The 24,381-nt window shown below is 38.6% G+C and overlaps 2 protein-coding genes across 3 annotated transcripts in view; one reads left to right on the plus strand and one right to left on the minus strand.

Moving 5' to 3' along the window:
• Positions 1-1,077: 1,077 nt before the first annotated feature.
• On the plus strand, positions 1,078-6,219 carry LOC122059544 (beta-galactosidase 13-like). Its single transcript, XM_042622385.1, has 19 exons — positions 1,078-1,580; positions 1,695-1,790; positions 1,963-2,075; positions 2,157-2,223; positions 2,318-2,410; positions 2,481-2,624; positions 2,784-2,878; positions 3,070-3,175; positions 3,278-3,362; positions 3,455-3,573; positions 3,716-3,883; positions 4,057-4,238; positions 4,371-4,480; positions 4,601-4,710; positions 4,813-4,920; positions 5,025-5,129; positions 5,225-5,370; positions 5,461-5,803; positions 5,883-6,219. Exons 1-19 carry the CDS (start codon positions 1,398-1,400, stop codon positions 6,015-6,017), a joined length of 2,508 nt encoding a protein of 835 aa, XP_042478319.1. The 5' UTR covers positions 1,078-1,397; the 3' UTR covers positions 6,018-6,219.
• Positions 6,220-10,350: 4,131 nt separating this feature from the next.
• Positions 10,351-24,381, minus strand: part of LOC122059543 (E3 ubiquitin-protein ligase UPL3-like) — a 29,313-nt gene continuing 15,282 nt past the window's right edge. For both annotated transcript variants that reach the window (XM_042622383.1, XM_042622384.1), the window contains 12 exons: positions 20,283-20,534; positions 20,052-20,173; positions 18,490-19,921; positions 16,222-16,317; positions 12,751-14,346; positions 12,378-12,608; positions 12,157-12,261; positions 11,721-11,801; positions 11,530-11,598; positions 11,296-11,424; positions 11,098-11,217; positions 10,351-10,980 (listed from right to left, as the gene is read on the minus strand). In XM_042622383.1, coding sequence (XP_042478317.1) covers positions 10,915-10,980; positions 11,098-11,217; positions 11,296-11,424; positions 11,530-11,598; positions 11,721-11,801; positions 12,157-12,261; positions 12,378-12,608; positions 12,751-14,346; positions 16,222-16,317; positions 18,490-19,921; positions 20,052-20,173; positions 20,283-20,534 — 4,299 coding nt within the window. In that variant the 3' untranslated portion in view covers positions 10,351-10,914. The remainder of the gene's footprint in view (positions 10,981-11,097; positions 11,218-11,295; positions 11,425-11,529; positions 11,599-11,720; positions 11,802-12,156; positions 12,262-12,377; positions 12,609-12,750; positions 14,347-16,221; positions 16,318-18,489; positions 19,922-20,051; positions 20,174-20,282; positions 20,535-24,381) is intronic.

The raw sequence follows: 24,381 nt of genomic DNA on the forward strand, positions 1-24,381 counted from the left end.
GTTTTTTTTTTCAAAAAAAAAAACTTAAGTCCTGCATATTTTATTGCATCTTGTTTCCTCCATTATTTATTAAGGATATGAATGGATAGTGGAAAATTTGTATAGCGTATAAACTATAACCGGATGTTCAAAATTTCATATCTCATTCATGTTTATATCCATTTAGAATAGTCTATATTCGAAAAATCAGTATCCAAAAAATATGGGAATTCATTCGAAAGCTATAGTATCAAATCCTATTATAAGAATATGATTAAAGATTAGTTTTATAACTAATATTTTATAGGGAAAAGGTTCTCCGAGTTGCTGAGTCAGATGGTACACTAACATTTCTCTATTTATCTATTTTATATTCACATGAAATGACATTGTTACCCTTTGATTCATGAAACCATTTTGTCGCACTTCATTTGTGCACTCCTTTATGTTCTTCCTTTAGAGCCCTCTTCATATTTTTATAATACTAAAAAAACCCTCATTAGTTATGTAAATAAATGAAAGAAAAAAGATTCGTGAAAACATCTGTATAACTTTCAACATCAATCCTAGTCAACTTTCCATCTTCTCTAGTTCATCTAAGGATGTAATGGATAGTCAAAAATCCGTATCCAAATTATATTAATTTTCATTTAAAAAATTAGTATTCGAAAACTACCTCAATCCATTCAGAAACTCATATGAAGCAAATATGAATATTACTATATTTAATCCATTTACATCTCTAGTAAACCTAAATGACACTGCAACCCCTGTATCAAGACATAATGGGAGTTCAAATGATCACTCCACCTCTCATAAAAGATAAAAATCCCACCCCTATCTGTTGGCCCTCCACACTGCCTTTGAGGAACCTTCTCCCATATTTATTTTTTGGTTGAAACATCTTTAGTATTTATGTTATTATTAAAAAAAAAATTGAGAGTAAGTGCCATGTGGAAATTTATTATGTTGACAGATCACCAATTTGAGTTACCCGCCGATTTCGAATCCTAAATATTAAAATATGGCGCGACCGGGTCAGCAACCGAAACCAACGAATACCTTCTAAAGGAAGAGAGAGAGGAAAGAAAAAAAATGAGAGAAGGAGCTGTACGAAGAAAGAAGAGCCAAGAGCTTCAAACAGCCAAGACAACACAATCAAGACACAACAGAAGCAGATTCCGACCTTTACTCCTTCAACATTCTATTTATCAGATCTTCACATACTAACCTTTCGTTTTAACAACATTAAAAGGCTAATGGGTTATTGGTACAACCTGCTTGCTTCCTCCATCTGAGGAACAAGACGGTGCAATCACACCAGCCTATTTAGTCTTAATTCATTTATTGGGTTTTTTTTTTCAATTCTGGCTTTTTACTTGTGGGTATCCAAGATCAATCATTGTTGAGACCTCAAGATGTTGATACCAAGAAGGGCATTTATCCTTTTGATACTCTCCTTGTTCGTCGTATCGGTTTTCTCTCATGACAAGAAATCCAAAAAACAGGATGTGACTTATGATGGGAGATCCTTGATTGTCAATGGAAAGAGAGAGCTTATCTTCTCTGGTTCAGTCCATTACCCCCGTCTTCCTCCGGAGGTAAATTGCAGCTTTGTCAATTGGACTTCTGTGTTGATCTGATTCTGCATTGTGTTTTTTTTTTGCCATAAATGATGTTTTTTTCCCCCCTTTCTGGGGTTGAATTGTGCTCAGATGTGGCCCCAAATCCTTAATCTATCTAAGCATGGTGGGTTGAATGCAATCCAGACTTATGTGTTTTGGAATGTTCATGAGCCTCAGCAAGGTCAGGTGAGAACACAAAAGCCAAAGAAACTAACAGGAAAGGGAAAAATCTTTCATTCTCATCTTCTCTTTATTGCTTTCATTTTGCTTCTTTAAGGTATAATTTTATGAGTAGTTTTGTTTTTTTGTTTTGTTTGTTTGTTTGTTTGTTTGTTTGTTTGTTTTTTCCAAACTGTAGTTCAACTTTGAAGGGAACTATGATTTAGTAAAATTCATCAAAATGATTCAAGAACACGGTATGTATGCGATCGTCAGGATTGGACCCTTCATCCAGGCTGAATGGAATTTCGGGTATGGTTCAACTGCGACGAACTTCTAAATCTATTTAAACTCTTTCATCAGTAAACTAAATTTCATTGCTTAATTATGTAGGGGGTTTCCATATTGGATGAAAGAGGTCAACAACATTACCTTTCGAAGTCATAATACACCATTCAAGGTGATTGATTACATTAATCATCTCTCTTACATCAAACATGCTAACGCAGATATATGGCCTATTATCTAAAAAACTGAATATTTCTGACCTGCAGTATCACATGAAGAGGTTCACCAAGATGATTGTAAAAAGAATGAAGGAAGCAAAGTTATTTGCCCCTCAAGGAGGTCCTATTATTCTATCACAGGTTTGGAACCTCCCAGAACTATACCCTCATCACTAGTCACTCCCCTCAATCTAATCTGTGGTCACTGCAGATTGAGAATGAATATAATACCATCCAAATTGCGTTCAAAGACCAGGGTAGTCAGTACATTCAGTGGGCAGCAAATATGGCAGTGGCACAAAAAACAGGAGTCCCATGGGTGATGTGCAAGCAAAAGGATGCTCCTGATCCAGTGGTGAGTGTATACACAACACTGGGTTTTGTGTTTGTGATGAAAGTAGTAAGGCTAAAAGGTTTTCTTCAGGAAATTTATGAAGATTATATTTAAAATTTAACTCAATATAACAGTAAAATTCTACTCTCAGAACTAAAGATGTGCCTCTTTATATTACAGATCAATGCATGCAATGGAAGAAACTGTGGAGATACTTTCAAAGGCCCAAATAAACCCTACAAACCATCTCTATGGACTGAGAACTGGACTGCTCAGTGAGTATACTTACCATGGATTTACTGCCTCATGTTACATAGAGTTTGTCAAAGTGGTTTGTCAATCTGGAAAACTACTCCACCCTCAAAAACACTCACAATCTGCAGGAGTTCTATTATTTTTAAGCCTATCATTTTGCCTGGTCATGTAAGGAGTTTAAAGTTTGAACAAGTCTCTTCGCTGATCACAGGTACAGAGTATTTGGGGATCCACCATCTCAGAGATCAGCAGAAGACCTTGCGTACGCTGTTGCCCGTTTCTTCTCTAAGAATGGCACTCTTGTAAACTATTATATGGTATGGATGTGCCAAGATGTGCCAATCATTTTTCTGTTGAATGTTGAGCAATCTGTGCAGAAAATGGCTCTTAACAGAACTACCTTTTTTCGTGTGCCTTAGTATTATGGAGGGACCAATTATGGTAGAACAGCTTCCTCATTTGTTACAACCCGGTACTATGATGAAGCTCCTCTAGATGAATATGGTGAGACAAGTGGAATCATTGTCTTTTAATGGTTTTCTTTGAAGTTCGCCCTCCCACTTCTCCCATTTCACATATTTTGATTTTGTCTTCAGGTTTGCAGAAGGACCCCAAATGGGGTCACCTCAGGGACTTGCACACTGCTTTAAGAATGTGCAAGAGGACTTTGCTTGAGGGTGTCCACAGTTTTCAAAACTTGGGTCCAGGACTAGAGGTAGGAAACTAATTAAAACAAAAACTGAGGTGAAAGGAGGGAGGAAAAAGAACAAGAAACTGTTTCCAGTTGTGTATCTTTGGTGAGTAGTCTTAACTTCATCACATATATAAAAAGGAGAATTGGATGTTCTGTAATGCAGGCCCAAATTTACCAAATTCCGGGAACCGATGAGTGTTCAGCTTTCTTGAGCAACAGTGATGTTAGGATCCCTGCAACTGCAAAATTCAGGGGCGTGGACTACTACTTACCTTCACATTCCATTAGTATCCTCCCTGATTGCAAGACTGTGGTCTACAATACTCAAACGGTACTCCCCTGATCACTCCTTTCATTAAAAATATACCTGAAAGCTTTTAATCATAAAAGGCTAATCCATGAACTAGAAGTTAATGTAATGAAGAAGTACGTCGCCAATTCTTGAATTGCCTTTCCATGCTGCAAATAAACCAGTTTAACAAGACGTATGGTTGCCCTTTACAGGTGGTTGCCCAGCACAATTCAAGAAGTTTCAAGGTATCACAAAAAGCTAACAGCAATCTTCGCTGGAAAATGTCCCCAGAATTTATTCCTACCATAAGAGATGCGACTGTGAGAGCACTGACCCCATTGGAACTCATGAACCAGACAAAGGATACCTCAGACTACCTCTGGTATACTACTAGGTAAGGCAAAATTCAGTGACTTGGGGAATGAAATCCAATTTAAACCGTGACTGTTTTTAGTTTTTAGGTTTACTATTTCAATTCGTGAAAATTCATAGTTGAGTACTAACAATGGTGTAACTCTGATGGTAGCCTTCAATTGCGTAATTATGACTTACCGAGGCGGAATGACATTATCCCAGTCATCCAGGTTTCAAATCTTGGTCATGCAATGCATGCTTTTGTAAACGGCGAATACATAGGTAACATCTCAATTATATTTCAAAATGACCATGAATGTGCTTCCTATATAACCTTTCAAATAGTTTTAGGAGTGTTGTTTTAGTCCTTTTAAGCTAACTTTCAGCTATGGTTGTTTTCAGGATCTGGACGGGGTAGTCACCTAGAAAAGAGTTTCACATTCAGGAGTGCCGTGAGACTAAGGCCTGGACTTAACAATATATCACTATTGGGCATGACAGTCGGATTCCCGGTAAATACAAACACTCACCAGTTCTTCCTCCCTTTTATTGTTAACTCTAGATTTCCAATTTTAAATGAGAGAATGAAGGTGTTTTGCTCTTTATGATTGAAGGACAGTGGAGTCTACTTGGAGCATAGGATGGCTGGAATTCGCAGTGTATTGATTCAAGGTTTGAACATGGGAACCATTGACCTGACACAGAATGGATGGGGACACCAGGTAAACATGATCTTCTTACATTCCTATAATGAATAGCCTTTGAATAGAAAATAGAAGCCAATGATCAACAAGTGGTTTGGTTAAGCATTATTACTGTGGCACAGGTTGGTGTGGAAGGTGAAAAGCATCATCTCTATACCCAAGGAGGATCACACAGGGTACAGTGGACTGAAGCCAAGGGCAATGGAACTGGTCTCACATGGTACAAGGTACTATGAGAAAATACAAAGTAGACCATTTTCCATTTTCAGATTTGGAGCAAAATTTTCTGTGTGATCTCAAAGGCATCATTGCTTTATTGCAGACTCACTTTGATGCACCAGAAGGAAAATCTCCTCTTGCTCTCAATCTAACAAGTATGTCCAAAGGCATGGCTTGGGTCAATGGTAAAAGCCTTGGGCGTTACTGGGTCTCTTACTTGTCTCCTCTTGGGAAGCCTTCCCAGTCTGAGTAAGTCTCTGTTTTTGGTATTCACAAATATAATCTCTTTTTCAGTGTCTGACTCTGATTGCCTAATAAGTCCATGTTTGCATATTTCAGGTACCACATCCCAAGAGCCTTCTTGAAGCCAACTGATAACCTTCTGGTTTTATTTGAAGAAATGGGAGGAAACCCAGAAGGGATCAATATCTTGACTGTCAACAGAGATACTGTGTGCAGCTATCTCACTGAATTTCACATTCCACATGTGAAATCATGGAAAGGACCGAATAGCAAGGTACAGACAGCTGTGGAAAGGGGACCTCAGGCTAGGTTGAAGTGCCCCAACCACAAAGTGATTGAGAGTGTTGACTTTGCAAGCTTTGGTGATCCTTTTGGAGCCTGTGGAAACTTCACCACTGGAGCTTGCGTTGCATCCCATACCCAGGAAATTGTTGAAGAGGTCTCTCTCTCTCTCTCTCTATATATATATATATATAAATTATATAGAGTACTCATTAATTTGTGTTGGGTTGGAGCAGATTTGCTTGGGAAAGACTACTTGCACCTTACCAATGGATTGGAAGAAGTTAACCAAGAAGAATGAAGAGCCATGTCCAGGAGTTGTTAAGACATTAGCTGTTCAAGTGCGTTGTGGCCATAAAAAGAAGCATTAGAGAGAGAAAGTGGGAGCAGCTGTGGTGATGAAGCGAAAGTAAACAGGGGGAGTCTCCAAATACAAATGTTCTTACAGTTGAAGCCATGCAGAAAGACTGGGTTTCCAAATCCAATCTGTTATAACTATTATAAGGAGAAGCATTATGGGTTTCCATATACATGAATTGATTCAATTCCATCTCTCTTTCATTCTTTCATTGATTTCATTTCACTCCTATTACAATATATGAAAAATCTTTCGCAAGTCTCAACTCTGTAAATTGTACAAAACCCATAACGGGGCAAAATATATTACGGGTACCTCAAGAGGCGTTGGTCCATTGGTGATTCGTAGTAGGTAAAGCGCCTCAAAAGCATTTTATTAGGTTCAAATCCCCTTGACATCACCCTTGTTTCTTCTTTGGGATTCCTACCCTCTTCGGAGTGGAAACAACTTGTGAGGGCCTCAAGGGGCTCCAAAGAATGTGGGGACACTCTTCATAATAATAATAATACTAATCATAATAATAACAAAATTCTGTTACAAGTTGTGAGTGATTGGTGGAGAGGGAGAGGGAGAGGGAGAGGGAGAAGGGAGAAGGGGGGGAGAGAGAGAGTACAAAAAATAATAATCAGAGCAATTAATGCATCGTTAATTCATAGTTTGATATCTCATGAACAATAAGATCTCATGTGAGGAAGTCACCCCATGGGGAGAAGATCCAATTCCAGACACAAAAGGAAAGGGCCTCGTTGAAAAGTGCTCCAAGTTCTAAAGTTGGAGTTTAAAAAAGTCAGTGCCCCCACCATAAGACCAGTGCTAAGAATCCATACTCTCCCTTTTAGGGTGGGGGAAGAGGATGCAAAGGCTATACTTTGGGATGAAATTGTAGCAACTTCACTAGACAAAGGATGACAATGATTAAAACTCCAGAATAGCTGATTCCAACCCGAATAAGATTTTAATCAGGAGCGGTGAAGAATCGATCCCAATAAGCCCTAGGGTTTCCCTCATTTGGGATTTTTGGGGAAGAAGATCAAGTTGACTCTTGCTATGTGACAAATAAGATGGGGTGCAAATCAAAATTAATGGAAAACATATATCCTCACCCAATGTGAAAGGTGGAATCTATCATCCTAATAAGGGAAGAAGAACCATGTCCGCCTGCGTTCTTCATGCCCAGACACATAGGGGTGAAAAAACGCCATTGCCCTCGACAGCTCGCCTCATGTGTCTGAGTGTGGTCGTAAACTCGAACGACCTAAGTTCAACTCCCACTAGGCACACCTTGAGCCACTCACATGGGGTGCTTAATGCTTTTCATTGCTTTCAGTGAAAGTTGAATGGTTCTCATTAAATTTCGGTATGACCTGATCCATGCAATTGTGGGGTTAGTATGGATCCATGGGACTAGTCAAGCTGAAGGCTTGAATACCCATCGTTAGCAAAAAAAAAAAAGTGTTTGAGTGTGGGAGAATACAAGCTAAATAATAATTGGAGATCTTTTTTCCTTCTTCCACAATTGAGACAACATGATTGACAAAATTAGACTCCACTTGTTGAAATGTAAACTAGTTTTTGCAAAATTAGTTCTTAGTTACAGTCATCCACACCTTAGCGGCTTAGCCCATTTTGTTTTTATTTGATATATATGTGAAGAATGTTAGGAGTAAGGAGATGATCCCCCAACTCCCAACTGTGTACAGACTACAGAGTACTGAGCAGGAGCGCCTGACTGATATTGGCACTTTCCATTGTGTACTATATTCCAAAACTAGAATTAATTTTCATGTTCCACCAAATCAAAATTGCCACAAGAGATTACTCAATGGTGCTTGAAGCCTGAACTACTAGAGAATCATTAATCAGAGTTTTCCATTTAGTGGGTAAAAAGAAGAAGCCCCATGAATCATTGCTGACCTGCTGCACATAGCATCAAAGGGTTTCCCCATGATGGGTTGGAAAAAACAAAAAACCAGCTAGCCAAAATCGACGGAGAAAGTTTTGAAAATTCTAAAATCTATACTCGTCAAATACCCTCAAGGGTAAGCTTTTTCTCACATCCTCTATCCTTGAAACCAAACCTGCAAGGAATGCGTCTGGGATTCTGAAGTACAGTCTTACTGGATCATGGTTTTAAAAATCGAAAGCATATTGGCCTTCGAACAGAATCAACATTGAAAAATTCAATCAATTCAAACTGATTTACTCCGATTATTGATCAATTTTTGACCAATTCGAAAACCATGTCAACAGATTCATTGTCGATTCCAAGTTGAGCCCCTGCATACCCCTTCTTCTTCTTCTTCTTCTTCTCTGTCTCCGTTCAGCTGCACAAATAAGTAGCTTTACCGACCACGTCATCGATGCCCATAATGCAAGGCTCTGAAGCCCATTTGGGCAATGGAACGTCTGAATCCATCTTCTTTTCCGGTGTCAAGTTCACGGCATCTATTTGCAGGTGCTTAGGGTTTTTCGTTAGATAGGAGAAGAAGGAGAAAAAGAGGTATGAAATTGAGGGCGGAAGAGTGCATTTGTGATCTAACGTATAGGGGAGGCCACTATAATTAACGTTGTTAATTTTGGTTTTTGCTGGTTTTGATCAATCAAATTACGGTTCTAAAAGATATAATTAATTAATTTTTTAAAACATCTCTACAGAGTACACCCATTTTATGATCGTTTTTTATACACCATTTTCAAATTTTGCAACATAGACATTTAATAGCTGGATAGAGGGATTAGTTTGGATTCACCAAGAGATAAATTTCAAAGTCTAATTCCATCAATTTATCTCCCTTCAATAAAATACATTCCATATTTTCTTATCCCTATGTCTCTCCATAAACTATTATGATACTCTAACCACCAAAAAATAAAATAAAATAATAATAATAATAATAATAATAATAATAATAATAATAATAATAATAAAAAATAAATAAATAAATAAAAATTTTAAATTTTTTTCGTTTGGTACCTAGGTTGAATGGAATTCCTGACCCTAGGGACAGGTTTAAAAATACCCTCTTAAGATGAAATTTTTCCACTATACCTACACTTGGAATTCCATTCCCTTGCTTCTACCAGGCTACAACCCGAGCAGCAACCAAGTTTCATTCCCACAATTGCACTTTCCCGCCCTCAATTTTGAAGGCTTTGTTTTGCCAATCGTCAAACTCCAATAGAACCAAATGTTGGCTCCATTAGGATTTGCCTTGTGATAGTTGTTGATACATAAAGTGAATGTGTAAAAATCTCACTCTGAAATTTTTGAAAAAAATAAGAAAGTGAAAAAAAAAATTCAAATGAAATAAAAAGGAATTAAGAGCAACATGTTAAATCACAAGTTCAAAATTTGAAAACAGCATTTTCAACGAAACAAAGGATAAGTAAGGCCGTGTACATTTGCCCCTCCCAAACCTTACAGTAGATATGGGTAATTATTTTTTTTTTAATTTATTTTAATTGAGAGGAGGGAGTAAGGAATTTTTTTAAACAAATTGGCAACTTTCCTTTGACAAATTAGAGAATGAAACTAGAGAATTAGATACACTAGAAACAATTGCAAGTTATTTAACTATAATAATTCAATTATTCAGGAGGCATCGTTTGCCAACGTAGGATGTTGTGGTTAGGACCTGGAAGTGGATCCTATCTTCATCCTTCTTCTAATCCTCCAATCTTTCATTTTACAATGTAATGAAATTCTTTCGGTTTTAAAAGATGAGATTTATTTCAAGAGACTTGTGTGCCAATTCCCTCTACCCCATGGGAAAAACACCCATGTGGCCACTGGCTCCAGAAAAGCCAGCGGCTTACCGAATCTCTGCCCTCCTTAAGTAGAATGAACTTTAGGTTGAACAATATACTTAAAGTAGATGACAAATTTTTTTTTTTTAACTGATCAAAAAATATTATTTTTTTCAAAAGTGATTTCTCTTCCCTTCACTTGCAAAGAGCCATTGGGATTATTAATGGTAAAACAGCTCGGCTTTCGATTCTTCCCCATTCCACACCCCCCCCCCCCTTCCATATTTTTTTGGCCACCGAGAAACTTCAGATTTCTGGTTCAAGACCAACTGTAATCCCCAATTACACACAACCACACCTAACCCTTGTAATCTCCTCCCATCCCTCTCCTAAATTAAAAGGGTCTTGGCATCAGAAAATCCGCTTGATAAGTATAATCAGAGAAATAATACTCTTATTAAGAAGAGTATCTAGCATCTACAAATTAGTTCCCGCCACAGATTAGCTTTTTCCACAAAACCAATTTCTTAAATGCATGCGAGTGATCAGTGGACGAGTAGCAGCTAATGCAACAAACAGCAGCAACCAAGAATTTGAGATAGAAAAAGCTCACGAATGAAACAATGTAGATTTTCTTTTGCCTTTGTTTGCCCATACATTTTTATGCTAGAAACAGACTAAGAGCGAATGAGAATTTTAAATAAAACAAAATATTTCCACCTTATTTACAGGCACTAACAGCAGACACAACTCTGCAATTTTCCTCCTCTGTGGTTGGCCAAAACTCAACCAGATTCATTCCATGGGTACCGAAAAATCTAATATATATTATTTAAGAATTGGGGATGAAATGGACTAAGGAGATGACTAAATTCGGCTTAGTCACAGTGCAAGATGGATTGGAATTTACAAGGATCTCTGGGAAACCGAGTAAAAAATGGGGTAAAGTGCAGAGAAAAGACCCACCATTCTTGACACCCCTTCTGACCTCAAAGACACGTAGGTAAGGATGGATGATGGAAACACATCCTTGAACAGAAAAGGGGCTGCAACTTCTAACAACAGAACTATGAACTAGATGACGGGTAGACCTACGCTTTAACCCCATAAAGTGTTGGGATGGGATACATGCTAATCAATCAACTGGTTAGTCTCAAGTATCATCAGGACAAGTCGAAAGATCCCTGCCCTTCACTGATGGCATATAGTAGTTTCTTAAACATAATTTCCTGTGTTCAAAAGGGTAAAAGTGTCATCAACAAAATGTTCAATGAAAAAAAAGCAGGAAACATAATTACCATGGTTGAAAGTGTCATCCTACTCGTCATCTTAAAGCAACTGGGTACCTTGCTAGAATAGGGAGGAAGCTTGAGATAGTTAGCACAAGTCATGACACTTGGAAGGTCATCATCCACTGATTCAGAACCAGCCCCATTTGATGCGGAGTTCGATGTGGTCGAAGAATGCTGTAGTCAAACAGATAATGAAATTTAGAAGCAGGTCATCTGAATCAAACATCAGGTGATGAGTTTAATATGACAAACCTTTCTCACAATTGTCAGCTTTGGATTCAGCACAGCCAGACCACCAGGTGGGAGCCTTGGAGCACCAGTTACAAACTGGCAGAATGAACGCTGCTGCTCAGGTGTCAACTCTCCCATAATCTCTAGCAACTAAAGACATTCAGAGAAGAAAAGAGAATTTCAGGAACGCGAACAGGAAGCAAAGCATTTTGGAATTTGTTTCTCTTTTTTTTTGGGGTTAGGGAAGGCGCATACATTAGCAATAGCAGGGCTCTTAGCAGTGTATCCATGATCAAATTTTATATGATCAACCAGAGTCCCAGCCTGCATCCAATAGGAAGTCACTTAAATTCATAATGGACAATAGAAAGTTAAATCATTGACTGGTTATTAAAAAAAAGAAAAAAAAAAGAAAAGAAAAGAAAAGAACAACCGCAGCAAATTACCTCCCATAATTCTCTTCGCCCACAGAGCAAGTAGTCTAGTTCACTAGGGGAAAATATTTGCAACGATGAGATGTCGAAGACCTGATTGTCATTAATCACAAGAGTAACTGTTCATTATGCAAATGTTATGCAGCAACCAGAAGCCAAACTAGAGAGGCATGATAAAGTAGTGCTATAAATATATATATATAGAGAGAGAGAGAGACACCCCCTGAAGCGATAATTTAAACATCACAACTTCATAAAAAACAAGAAACAGATAACTGGAATATGGAAATAGTTGCCTGATGGCAAACAAATAAAGACCATGACAACTAGAAACCAAAGACTGCACAGCGGAATAAAGGCCAACGGGAAGATGCTTAATATTAGCAGTCCATACATATATATATATATATATATAGGGAGGGAGGGAGGGAAAGAGACAGTAGCTTGCCTGATTAAACCCTGCTCTAAATGCTTCTATTTGCCGCATAATTCCTGTCTTGACAGTCGCATCGATGACTAAAGAAATGTATTCCTCCAACTTGTTAATATCCACCTGATATGTCATTAATAAAATTTCAGGTATGTTATTTACAAGGTACATGGTCAAAACACTATACAAGAAAAAACAAATTGCATGGTGGAGCTAAAGGCAAACTACTAAGAGACTACCATTTCATTTTCTGCTCCAGGTTTTAAAACATAATCAGGATAGCCAGGAAGTGAGAAATCCAGACAGAGATCTTCAATAGGAGCACCGCGGAAGCGTAAGTCAGCAATTGCATTTTGATTACTACCACCCATTGCTTCCAGATAATTCTTCCGGCAAACAAGAACTTGTAATTCTTGCAGGATCTTTCCAAACTCAGCATCAAATGAAAGAATATCATGCAAATCAAGCTCCTGCATTGGATTAATGGGTTAAAACTACTTATAATGGACCAATTATATAAAATGAACATCCAAGAAAAGAAAACAAATAAATAGAGATTTGGACCATCATTAATCAAGAAAAAGTGAAAACCCCCAAACTGTTAGAACTTACCTGACCAAGAACAAGCTTATAATAGGACGTTGACAATGGAAGATCCAAAAGCCGGCCATCTTGAAGAGCTTTTGCCATCACTCGTCCAACAAGCCGGAAATATTCAATCACTTTAGAGAACTGGCTACCTTCGGACGCATCTGCATTAGGTGGCCAAGGGCGAGGGAACAACCCAAGAGGAGCTAGTACTACATCTCTGCCTTCCACTGTAGAGTCCAGCCCAAGTTTCTTCAGGTCTGAACTATCTTCAGTTTTACTGGCTTTCTGGTTGTCTCCATCAATTTCCATTGTGGCCTTATCTGACAAGGAATTTGACCTCCACATTCCCAAACTAGCCTTCTGCAGGTCATGACTCAAAAGGGTATAGAACTCCAGGGTAGGACCCAATCCTGTGCCAACCTCACCAAAATACTCTACTTCTAGAACAGCCTTTTGACTGGAATACATCTCCATAACTTTTGCAGCAGAATCCAAAATCCGATTTCTGGAAACACGAACCTTCTGACGCTGTAATCGTCCAACACGAACCTCTCTTTCATTTGTTGAGCCATGACCATCTGCACCCTGTTGCTGCTGTAGCCGATGCAATGCCCGAGACAATCCAAAGGCAGTTGAATAGAAATACTGCCTCCTAGTCTCAAAAGGAAACAAAAATGGGCATGCCTTTGTTAGTTGGTAACACCATGAGGGAAGACTGCCACTGCACAATGCAAGGGCATCCTGGATCTGCCGAACCAATTTTGGAGTGAGTTTGCTATTGATAAATTCATCAGGTGGTACCTTCGCGCCATTTGTTTTAAGCTCATCTAGACTTGAAATCTTCCCCTCTGAGAAATCATCTGAAATAGACATGACTCGCAGACGGGGTGCTAGCTGATTCAGACCCTCTAACACACGCAACAATGCCAATATGCTATAAGTAGGGTTCGTTTTCTCAAGATCACATGGAAGCTCCTCTTGAAAGATGCTATCAAGAAGGGAAGTTTGATGCCCCAAAGAGTCGCAGTTTGAGTTGGAAGCTGAACTAGCTTTCGCAGATTTTGATGTAGTCGACGTGGAACCTCCTGTCGAAGTCCTATCAATTTGGCTGTCTGCTTTCTGGTATGTGATCGTATATATATCATTCCACAGCCTGTTTCCATCACTGGGAAAAAAATCAGAGCCAGTATACCTCTCATCATCATCTTCATCAAGCACAAGCTGGCGTTGGATTGCCTGATATATAGTCAAGTTCCTATTAAGTTGCTTTCCACCCGCTGTAAATATTAACTTGGCTGGATCATTCGAACCACCAGTTACAGAAAATCCTCGGCGATCTCGGCCACCCCTGATACCTCTACCACCTGCTGATGCAAGCCCAGCCATAGCAGCTGCAGCAAATGACATTCCACCTCTCGAACTGAATGAGCTTCCACTCCTAAACTCAGTTGAGTCCATGCCCCGGACTGTTGCAGCTCTATTGCTAGAACCGGAGGAAGGATTAGTTTGGCTATCACTTGTTGCAGAAGCAGCATTACCATCCTCAGCTGAATCTCCCAACTTTACATCATGAACCTTATCAGGCATGCAAACGGGAAGAGAATCATCTCTCAGCAGCTGATGATGAAAAAGGAATCCATCAGCACATCAATTTAAAACTCTCTCTCTCTCTCTCTCTGTGCAGACAAAACAGGCTTAAGATTCTCTAAATATGGACTTCTACATGTGGCAGGTCAAAAGTTTCTCCACATATTCTGCTACATCACTCGACTTCTTTCCAATTTTAATGGTTCAAACAAAGCAGGAAATGTAGCACAACATTACGAACCGAGGTTCTAAGTGCCTTTCAGAGTTTAAAGCACATGCTTTGCATCACTGCCTCATGAAATGCAGCATTCTCTGCATATCAAGTACCTTAGCATTCTCATTAGTAATGGTCTTACTGGATTTGACCTGGCTTCATTAACTGGTACATGCAACTCTACAGGTTACTTTATGATGCAGATAAAAAGAAAAGGGATTAGTGACACTTGTCTTCCAACCTTCATAGAAGTCTGACCATGTCATGGTGAACTGATATTTAGTCTTTCGCTTTATGTTTTATTTTAGTAATTATTCCAACTATGGTTCTGAGTCTTAAAAATGATTAGGATACTAGCTAGGATTTTTTTTTTTTTTTTTTCAGTTTAAGTTGCTAAATTTGAAGTCCTAGTTTGCTTAGAAGCAGTCAATTGTAGGCCTGGTTTTATCTTTCCAAGTAGTAAATTCAAGTCAGTTTACGATTAGTAGACAGTCAATTTCTAAAATCTATATATCAATGTAACGACCAATGGTCTCCCCCTTGATTTTATTATCAATAAAGTTATGTTTTCAATAATTCGACCACTGCGGATTCAGTAGTAACTTGAGTGATTCTCAAGCCCCTTAGTGAACTCCAACAATTCAGTAAGGTGGAAACCTTATTTCCTCTTCATATTAATTTTCTATTCCTAAATTTTCTGTTTGTTTTTTCAATTTCTGATCTCCAAGTTCTGGTTCTTCTAGTGAAAAGCGATACCCAATTTTTAGGCTTATTTTCTATTGTCTTCTTTACATGCTCTATTTCTCCTCAAATTTTAGCTCTAGGTTTTTCTTTCAACATAATCTCTGAATTCCGTTCTTAGGTGCTGATTTTATCTCATATTTTCTGGTCTCCATTACATGCCTTGTTTTCATTACTTCCCAAAAACAGTCCAATCACACCCATCAATTGCTCTCAGATTTCTTTTATCTAATGAACTCCGATAGCCCTAGACAAGAAGATGACTTGAGCAGATTTCTAGGCCCATCTGCTTGATGCATCGAGTTATTGATTTTATCCCATAATACCTTACTTCTAAATTTCAGTTTTCTATATTCAGAATTCTATTTCCTAGTTTGTTCCTGTTAGTTGCTATTATTTTTCCAATTATTCCAATATGTTGGAGATCCCCTTTGCAGATATTTTCTATCTAGTCCTAATCCTTAGATTGAGAGGTCAGGTTTGCACGACATTATGTCTTCACGTGTGCGCAAATGCGTGTGTCTTTCCCTAAATGCTTTGTTGCTAAACAATTAGCAGATAAAAAAACACATCACCTAAGGGTAGTAAAAGATATATGGAAAAACTCCCTCAACATATGCCATTCAACACCTGCTTCACTGCCCAACTCCACAAGTAGATCACCACTCCATTTTCACATATTCCAAGAGGCATGGATTGGACAGAATCGAGGCCGTTGTAGGTTTTCTGTTATTTTCCCTTATTATACATGGATGGCAGGATATTAGGGTACCACCGCTTTGTCCCAAATCTAACAAAAGCTCAATTCAGAGCAAACGAAGATAGTTGCCGTAATAAGACATTCTCTTCAAAAGTGTCATTCAAGTCCTGCCCCTCAATTTCTAGAGACACAGTTCAAGGGTACTAGATAAAAACATTGCCAAAAAAAAATCAATGGTTGGGCAACAAACCTCCTCATGGTCATCATCTTCATCATCTGAGAGATCATCCTCTTCAATCACCAAGGCATCATCAATCTCAACCGGAGAGATATCCAACTCTTCATCCTACATAACATGAACACAAACATTATTATATGCAGAGATGACACAATCTTTATGGTAAAAAAATATAATAAATAGCAAAGTGATGCAGATAAGTCACTTAATGAGCTTATTTTATTAGAAATAAGCCTTGGGTTGGTTATGTATGTGTTGGATCTTTGATCCCATGGGACTCCTTTGTAATATGCTTTAATGGGCCTAAAATATGGATAGAAAGTAGGAAAACGAGATTTAATTTATTAATTTAGTTATTTCAATTTTCTAGTCAATTTAGGTTTCCCAATTAGTTAAGGATTGAGTTAGGCCTTTCCTTTTTCGTGTTTGTGTCTTCTATATAAGTTTGTAAGGAACTACAACATTGTACACAAATTTGATTGAATGAAAGTTTAATTTCGTTGTCAGCAAATTATTCCCTGAGAAAGGATTATCAGCTGAGATAGCTATTCCCCTACCCTCATTCTTCCCTTCATCCTCTATTTTCTGTTTCATCTTATCCCTGAATCTGATTTTTATTGAATGTATTAAAAATCCTATCATGATAGATCACTTGTGATTCGATCTCACATCAATTGGGAAACCTAAACTGACTAGAAAACTGAAATAACAAAGAAAAAAGGCTCAAAACAAGATTCTAACTAAACTAATGAATTAAATCTCGTGATCCTACTACCTACCCAAATTTTAGGCCCATTACAAAGAAAACACATAGGATCAAAGGCCCAACACATGCTTATTTCCAATAAAATAAGCCCATCAAGTGACTTATTTGCATCACAAAGTTGTAAATATTCAAAAGATAAAAGAAATGCAATTGATAAGAGGAACAGAGAACCCAATGAATATGAATAACATGAAAGGCACAAAATGTAGTTTAACCCGCCTTTTTTTCTCAAAAAAGGTACATCAATGATAATTTGTGTTGCAACATATCACCTTTCACACGGTACCAATTGATATTAAAGAAAAACCCCGACCCTAAATTTCTATACAGTAATCTTTTTTCTTCACTCACTATCACAGGCAAGGAAGCAATAACCCATAAAAAAATTAGGGATTTTCATGTTGAAAAACATGGAAATATTTAAAAAGGAAAACAAGAATTGGTATGAGATTAATAATCAAAAGCATTCCTTATATTGTGATATGAGGGCCCCCCCCCCCTTCTTCCCTCACTATCACGGGCTAGCAGAACAACTCATACAATCACCAGGGATGTTCATGTTTAATCGAAGTGGAAATATTAGAAAAGGAAAAGAGGTAAAACATTTCTACCAGCAAAGCATTCGTCTCTCTTCCTTCACTATCACAGGCAAGGAAGCAAAATAACCCATACGAGCACTCAGTGGAAATATTAGAAAAGGAAAATAGGAAAAACATTTTCTACCAGCAAAGCATTCCTCTCTTTCTTGAAGCAAGCTGGCATGCAATTTGAAGCACCAGAGAGGTAAAACAGAATAGGATATATGTGAGAAAGAATGAAAGAAAAATCTACGCCTGCACATAATAACTCTAAACTTTGTAAACAGGTGTGCAATTTGTTAGAAGGATGCTGATACAATTGCCCCCCTATTACAGAACGGAAATCACACAGAATTGAAGGGTGAGCCAGCAGTTAGCTTTTCGACAGAACTTTGACTCCATCCTCTGGTACTGACATTGAAGCACTAAGGTATCCTTAAAATATTGGACATAGGAAAGTACTCTACCATACAGCAACAGGTGCATCGATAATCTTGTATATTTTACATTTTATACTAATCGTGTTTCCTCTACCTTTACTATCACATGAATTAAAAAAAAAAATATAGCATTGGATTCAGTGAGCTAAAAATTGTTTAGTCCTATACATGTTACATCCGACACTTCTAATTGAGGCCCAAAATGTTGAAAGCTCAATGAAGAACATGAAACCTGGAAGCTGATGTGGATATAATTTAGTAATAGTCCTCCATCAAAAAGAGGCTAAAATACCTAACACGAGGAGCATGGAGGAGGAACTGATAAGATTAAATTTCAAATTTCAAAATCAAAATGACCAAAACACATTCACACAAGACCCATACTGTAAAGAACCAAAACAGACACTTGTATCATGTTCAATCTGTTTGCTTCAATATTCCATAGAACTTTCACTCCCATGAATAAGGATAAATTCAAGCAATAGAAGCAACATACCTCAGAGCTAGAATCACCCTCTTGTGCTGGTTTCATCTGTGAATCTTTATCTGAAGCTGCTCTTCTACGAGCAGCATTTCTTGTCTGAGGTCCTTTTGCCTCGTCTAGAGCTGATTTAAGAACAGCTTTACCCTTCCCTTTTGAAGAGCTTGCATTTCCCTCTTGTGAAGAATCCTTTCTAGCTGCACCTCCTATGGTCATTGAAGATCTAGATCTAGTTGAATGACGGCGAGTAGAAGCAGGGCCCGTCATTGACGGTGATGAAGCACCAGTCCCAGTGGGTGTGTTACCAGGCTCAGAGTTTCCAGAAGAAGCTGAGGGCTTCTGACCAGATTCACCTCGCTGAACTCTTGGCCAAAGAAATTCTTCAATAGCTGCTAAACTTGCCAAAGGATCAATAAGTACAATGTTTGAAGAATAATCGCGAAGAGATTTTTCTCCTTGAGCTCTGCACAGACGCAGCTTAAAAGGCTGGGACAAAGCACTAAGTCCCGAGGAGAGACGTGAACTTCCACCAGATGACCTAGATGAATGGCTCAGAACAACTGGAAATCGCTCCAAGGAGGATAAAGCATTTTGCAGCTTCTGTACCAAGACACTCATGGGAGCTCCCTTCCCGTCATTGACTCCAGCAGGAAGGGCAACTGCAATGAATGACTTAAATCTCCTAAGAGCTTGTTGCCGAAGCTTCTGTAGGTTAGCCTTTGATGCTCTATCCTTAGAAAAAGTTCCACAAGAGAAGTAATTCAGCAAAGCTGCAACAGCACCACTGCCAATGAACTCAAATGTGGAAACGCCATCTCCTTTGCTCAGTTCAGCCAGCATCTCAGATATCATTCCAATTAAGTACTCTTCATTGTTGGCAGAAAGATCACCAATGTGAGAACCAGAAGCTTTAGTTTTTCCCTTAGCTTTGGTTTTTTGATCATCAATGCCAGCATTCAACTTCATGCAAAGATTCTTCAAACGTAAAAGATCATCCATCACTCCAACTTCAGCTGCTTCAGGGTCGACAGGGAAATATTTATCCTTGAAAGCTTTCGCACAAGCACTGACGGCCATGCGAAGACTAGAATTGACACTTGGAATTTCTACTGAAGCTGGGGGAGAACCAACACTTCCAGGTACAACACTTTTTGACTCTTCCAAAGAATTTCCATCTGGATTTGAGCAGCCACTGCGCCGTCGATAACGTCTAGAACGTGATGATGTACCAGGTGCAGGGTCATTATCCTTATCAACTGAAGACGCTGGGGCAGCAACCATTCTAGATGAATCAGTCACTATAAGTGTTTCTATAGCATGTACCACCCCTTCTCTGAGAAACATCTTCGAGAAAGTCCCAGGAAGCTTTTCCATGAGAATCTCTGCTATCTGTAGGGCCGGAATCAAGACTTGTGGATCTTTCCAAGCTAAAACACCAGCTAAGAAACTGATAGATTTGAACCACAATATTTCCAAAATTAGTTGAACGGTTGAAATAGGTTAGCATAGCACAGAAAAAAAATCATGAAACCACATAATGATAATAGCATTCATCACTGTCATAAACAATCAAATACCTTGATATGTTAGTTACATTTAGTAAAGACTGAATCATGTCTGCTGTACTGAAATACATCAATTTCCCAATAACTGAAAGACATTTGTGGCGAACTGGACCATTGACACTGGATCCATATATCTGATTCACAGGGAAAAAAATGACCTCCGTCACTAACCAATTGGACACTCATCACTAATTAATTGGATAAAGTAAGACGATACCAGCCAAGAGGATTAAAGGAATTAACCTGTAATAGAACAGGAAGAAGATCCATTCCAAATTGCTGCAGAAGCTCAGGTTGATCTTGCAATAACTTCTCACGAGCAGAAATCTCAGAAACAGTTCCATTACTGTCTTCCTGCTTCCCTGAAATGCTAGCAGGAGTCTTCTTTCCGAGTGACCCCCCTTTCACTAGAGAATTAGAGCAGGTTGGAAGGGAAATGGTTCCCTGAGGCAGTGGCGGAAGAAGCTCATCCGCAAGGTTGACAATCTCAAAAATCTATAACAAAATCAAAGCAAAAAACTTCAGATCATATGAACTGATGCTCTTAGGGTTTCTAACACTAAATTACATAATAAAATCCCATGTTCCTAACACAAAAATACACTGTAATATTCTATCTTAAAATATAATTTTATACTTAAGCGCATAACAGCAAGAAGAGGCATCAATGCTGGGCACATGTTAATTAAGAATTATGATTGTATTCTAACCAAGAAAATGTACTGAGATCGTAGTTTCTTGAAAGCAACGCATATGATCACTGTAAGATGAAGGCAATGACCAATGGCACTCACAGAAGAAGCACATTGCAGCAGCAAACACTGCCACCATCACCTGCAAACGAGAGGGGAGAAGCAGAGGAAGAAGATTGCGGCAGCCACGGGAGGAGAAGAAAAGGAGGAAGGATATCCACCTCTTTAGGACCTTCTGGTCTGGCCTCCCATTTTGTCTTCCAGCATTCTCTCGGCCATCCAGCATCGAGGTCAGGAAGAAGACGCTGCATCTCCCTTTCTCAGAGAAGTCCCAATTCAGGTTTATTTTCGCATAAATAAGAGAAGTTATTTTAGACCTAAATCCAATATATATAAAGGGACTCTCTAAATGACACCTCTATAGGCGTTTTTAGAACTTGACCCCTTCTTTTGATTGCACCTTTTCTTATTGTCAAATGTTCTTTTTCAGCGGGTAAAAAAGGGTATTCAAAAATAATTTGAAAGTGACTAATCATTATGCCATTATCAAAAATCTATCGTTGTCTTGCACATTTTTTTATTATACATATGACATGACAGGATTTAACTCAATTAATAAAAAAAATGTGTAACACTAAAAGGGAAAAAAAGTAAGGGTAGAAATTATTTGACACCATAAGGGTGTCAACAAGAAGAAAAAAATCCATATTAAAAATTGAAAGGGGTGAGTGTCTTCCCATCCCTCTATATATTTCAATCTGAAGCCATGTTCGGAATGCAAGAGAAGAAAATAAAAGAAGATAGAAAGAGAGCGAGAAAGAGAAACAAATCATTACTTTTGTCTTATTATGTTTTTCTTTTTATTTTTATCCATTTTTTGTGTTCCCAATATAGCATCAAGAAGTTTATTATGCATACAAGAAAAAGAACACTCCCTGGTCAAGCGGCCCTTGCACTAGAGTAGGGGCCAATCAGGGGGTGCACATGGGCATCAACAAGGGTCAGGTTTTTGGGTTTCAATAAACTATATCGGCAGCAAGCACATATAGGCATCAATCAACTCTATCGGATATCAAAAGCATTACTAACTAAGATCAAAAGTTAGGAACAGCAGCTTCAAACCTAACGGCCATCATATAGATTGGGTAAAATAGAAGGGACGTGGCGGCAGCTTCAAATCATCAAGCAACCAGCCACACACTTCAACAGTAATAGTAAAGTCAATCTTCATGAACAGTAAATCACTCCATTAGGGATTAGATAATAGCAGGTGCAGTAATGAGTGGCTGCACACCAAGAAGGAGAGCTTCTAGATTGTAAACAGCAGATTTTTTTTCGGAACCAAATCAATTTAACTACAACAGCTCTGATACCATGTTACAATTTCAGAAGCTGTAGCTAAACCAGAAAACCAAAAACAAGAAGAAAAAGAGGAAGAAAAGAGACACGAGGAGGAGGAAGATGAAGTACCCAAAGTTTAACTACAACAGCTATGATACCATGTTACAATTTCAGAAGCTGTAGCTAAACCAGAAAACCAAAAACAAGAAGAAAAAGAGGAAGAAAAGAGAAGCGAGGAGGAGGAAGATGAAGTACCCAAAGGAGGTCTCAAGAATGGAAAGCAACCTGAGATTAATTCAATGTGAATGTAATCTCAGGTTATCTTATTTTATATATAACTTTAGGTCAACAAGAAAGACAAAAGAACCCCCACTTACATGAAGGAAAAACCCAAAAAGACCCAAACAATTGAGACAAGGACAATCCTGTCCCTACCGTAGGCGCTACTTAGCGCTATTCCACTAAGTTCAACACTCCCCCTCAAGTTGGAGCATATAAATCTCCCATGCTTAGCTTGGTACAACCGCTGCGAAAGCTAGGAGCAAATAAGGACTTAGTGAACATATCAGCTAACTGATTCTTTGATGAAACAAACGGAGTCTCAATCAGCTTCTTTAGAACAGCATCACGAACAAAGTGAAAGTCCACCTCTATATGTTTGCTTCTCTCATGGAAGACCGGATTGCTAGCAATATACATAGTAGCTTGGTTGTCACAATGCATCTGCATAGGTTTGGTTACTGGAAATCCCAACTCTAAGAGTAATGAACGCAACCACATCAGCTCAGTAGTAGTATGAGCCATAACTCTGTATTCTACCTCTGCACTAGACTGGGCAATAGTGGTATGTTTCTTGCTACACCACGTGGCCAAATTACCTCCAACAAAGGTAAAATATCCAACGGTAGATCTCCGATCACTAGCAGAGCCAACCCAATCAGCATCAAAGTAGCCAACTAGATCCATGTGTCGATTATGACGATAAACTAACCCTTTGCTAGGGGCCATCTTCAGATAGCAAAGAACACAAACAACAGCGTCCCAATGAGTCTTCTGAGGAGACTGCATGTACTGACTGAGAACTCCAACAGCATAGGAGATGTCAGGATGAGTCACAATAGAGTAAATTAGCTTGCCAATCAGATTTCTTGATGCGGATCTGGGTTCCCAAAATCAGGGATTGGATCACTTAGGGCCCACCAAAATGACTAAGAAGCTCAATGTAATGGTTGAGGGGTATTCTTGTAATTTCAAAAACAATTTTAAGAGCTTAAAAGAGAGGAAAATAAATAGTAGGGCCAAACTGAAATATAAAAGTAGAAGAGGGGTAATGTGTAATTGCCAAAGTGAGGGGGAGGAATAATAGATCACAATTTTAGGACAGGGGCTTTCATGTAATAACAGGGAATAAACTCTTTTAAAACAAAAGAAAAAAAAAACTGTTTCTTCTTATCGTGAGAACCAGAAACCAGCGAAAACTGAAGAAATCGTTAGTTCGAAAGAACTTCTTCACCAGGCCTCAGTTTGGCCTGAAATTTCAGGTGAAGCTTCTCAGGAAGAGGCTCTATCGATCCCACAAGATAAGCACTTGGATTTGCAGGCTGGGAGGTTGCGGGAAAGACCAGAAGTAGAACCTGGCGGTAGAACAACGTCGGTCTCAGTTGCAGGTATGATAACAGATGGTAAAGGGACTTTTCGGCAACTGAAATCTAATGATTTGTGTCACCTGGGGGAGGACTACCTTCGATCAAATCCTTGGCCCAAACAGCTCACACACAAAGGAGCTCGAAGCAGTTGAGTACAGCTACAACTATCGCCCAGAAACAGAGTATTCTTAGACAAGAAAAGTAACAGTGACTACAATAGAGAATAGAGAGGAGAAGAAGAGAAGTTCAAGGATGGGAAGGGGGAGATGCAAGTTTCACGGCAGCCATGGCATTCATTCCAACTTTCACTTCTTCAAAATAACTTCAAAATCTCAAAACTAAGTTCTTCTCTATTACATGACTAATATAAAGGAAAAATCAAACAATTAATAGAAACTACTTGAAAATGGAAACTATTCTAAAATTAGAAGCTAGCTAATTTAAAAAGAAATTAATTCTAAAACAATAGAAAATCAAATCAAAAGATATTTCTTTCCTAAGTCCATCGTGCAATTGCATCACTTCCATAGTTGTCAAGGTGTCGCCTAGGCGGCGCCTAAGCGATAAAAAGTGGGCATGGCAGTCCAACGATTTGTGTTCTCACAATTGGCGATCGCCATGGATGCCATATCACAATTTAGTACCTAGGCGGTTGACCTTTTT

Source organism: Macadamia integrifolia, chromosome 13 (genome assembly GCF_013358625.1).
Source record: "Macadamia integrifolia cultivar HAES 741 chromosome 13, SCU_Mint_v3, whole genome shotgun sequence".
Classification (NCBI taxonomy): domain Eukaryota; kingdom Viridiplantae; phylum Streptophyta; class Magnoliopsida; order Proteales; family Proteaceae; genus Macadamia; species Macadamia integrifolia.

Excerpts from the sequence above, each read along its gene's own strand:
- LOC122059544 (XM_042622385.1), top strand. The coding sequence starts at position 1,398 with ATGTTGATACCAAGAAGGGCATTTATCCTTTTGATACTCTCCTTGTTC. Across the intron at positions 1,581-1,694 it reads ACCCCCGTCTTCCTCCGGAG|ATGTGGCCCCAAATCCTTAA; the intron begins GTAAATTGCAGC and ends AATTGTGCTCAG. Across the intron at positions 3,176-3,277 it reads CTCTTGTAAACTATTATATG|TATTATGGAGGGACCAATTA; the intron begins GTATGGATGTGC and ends CGTGTGCCTTAG.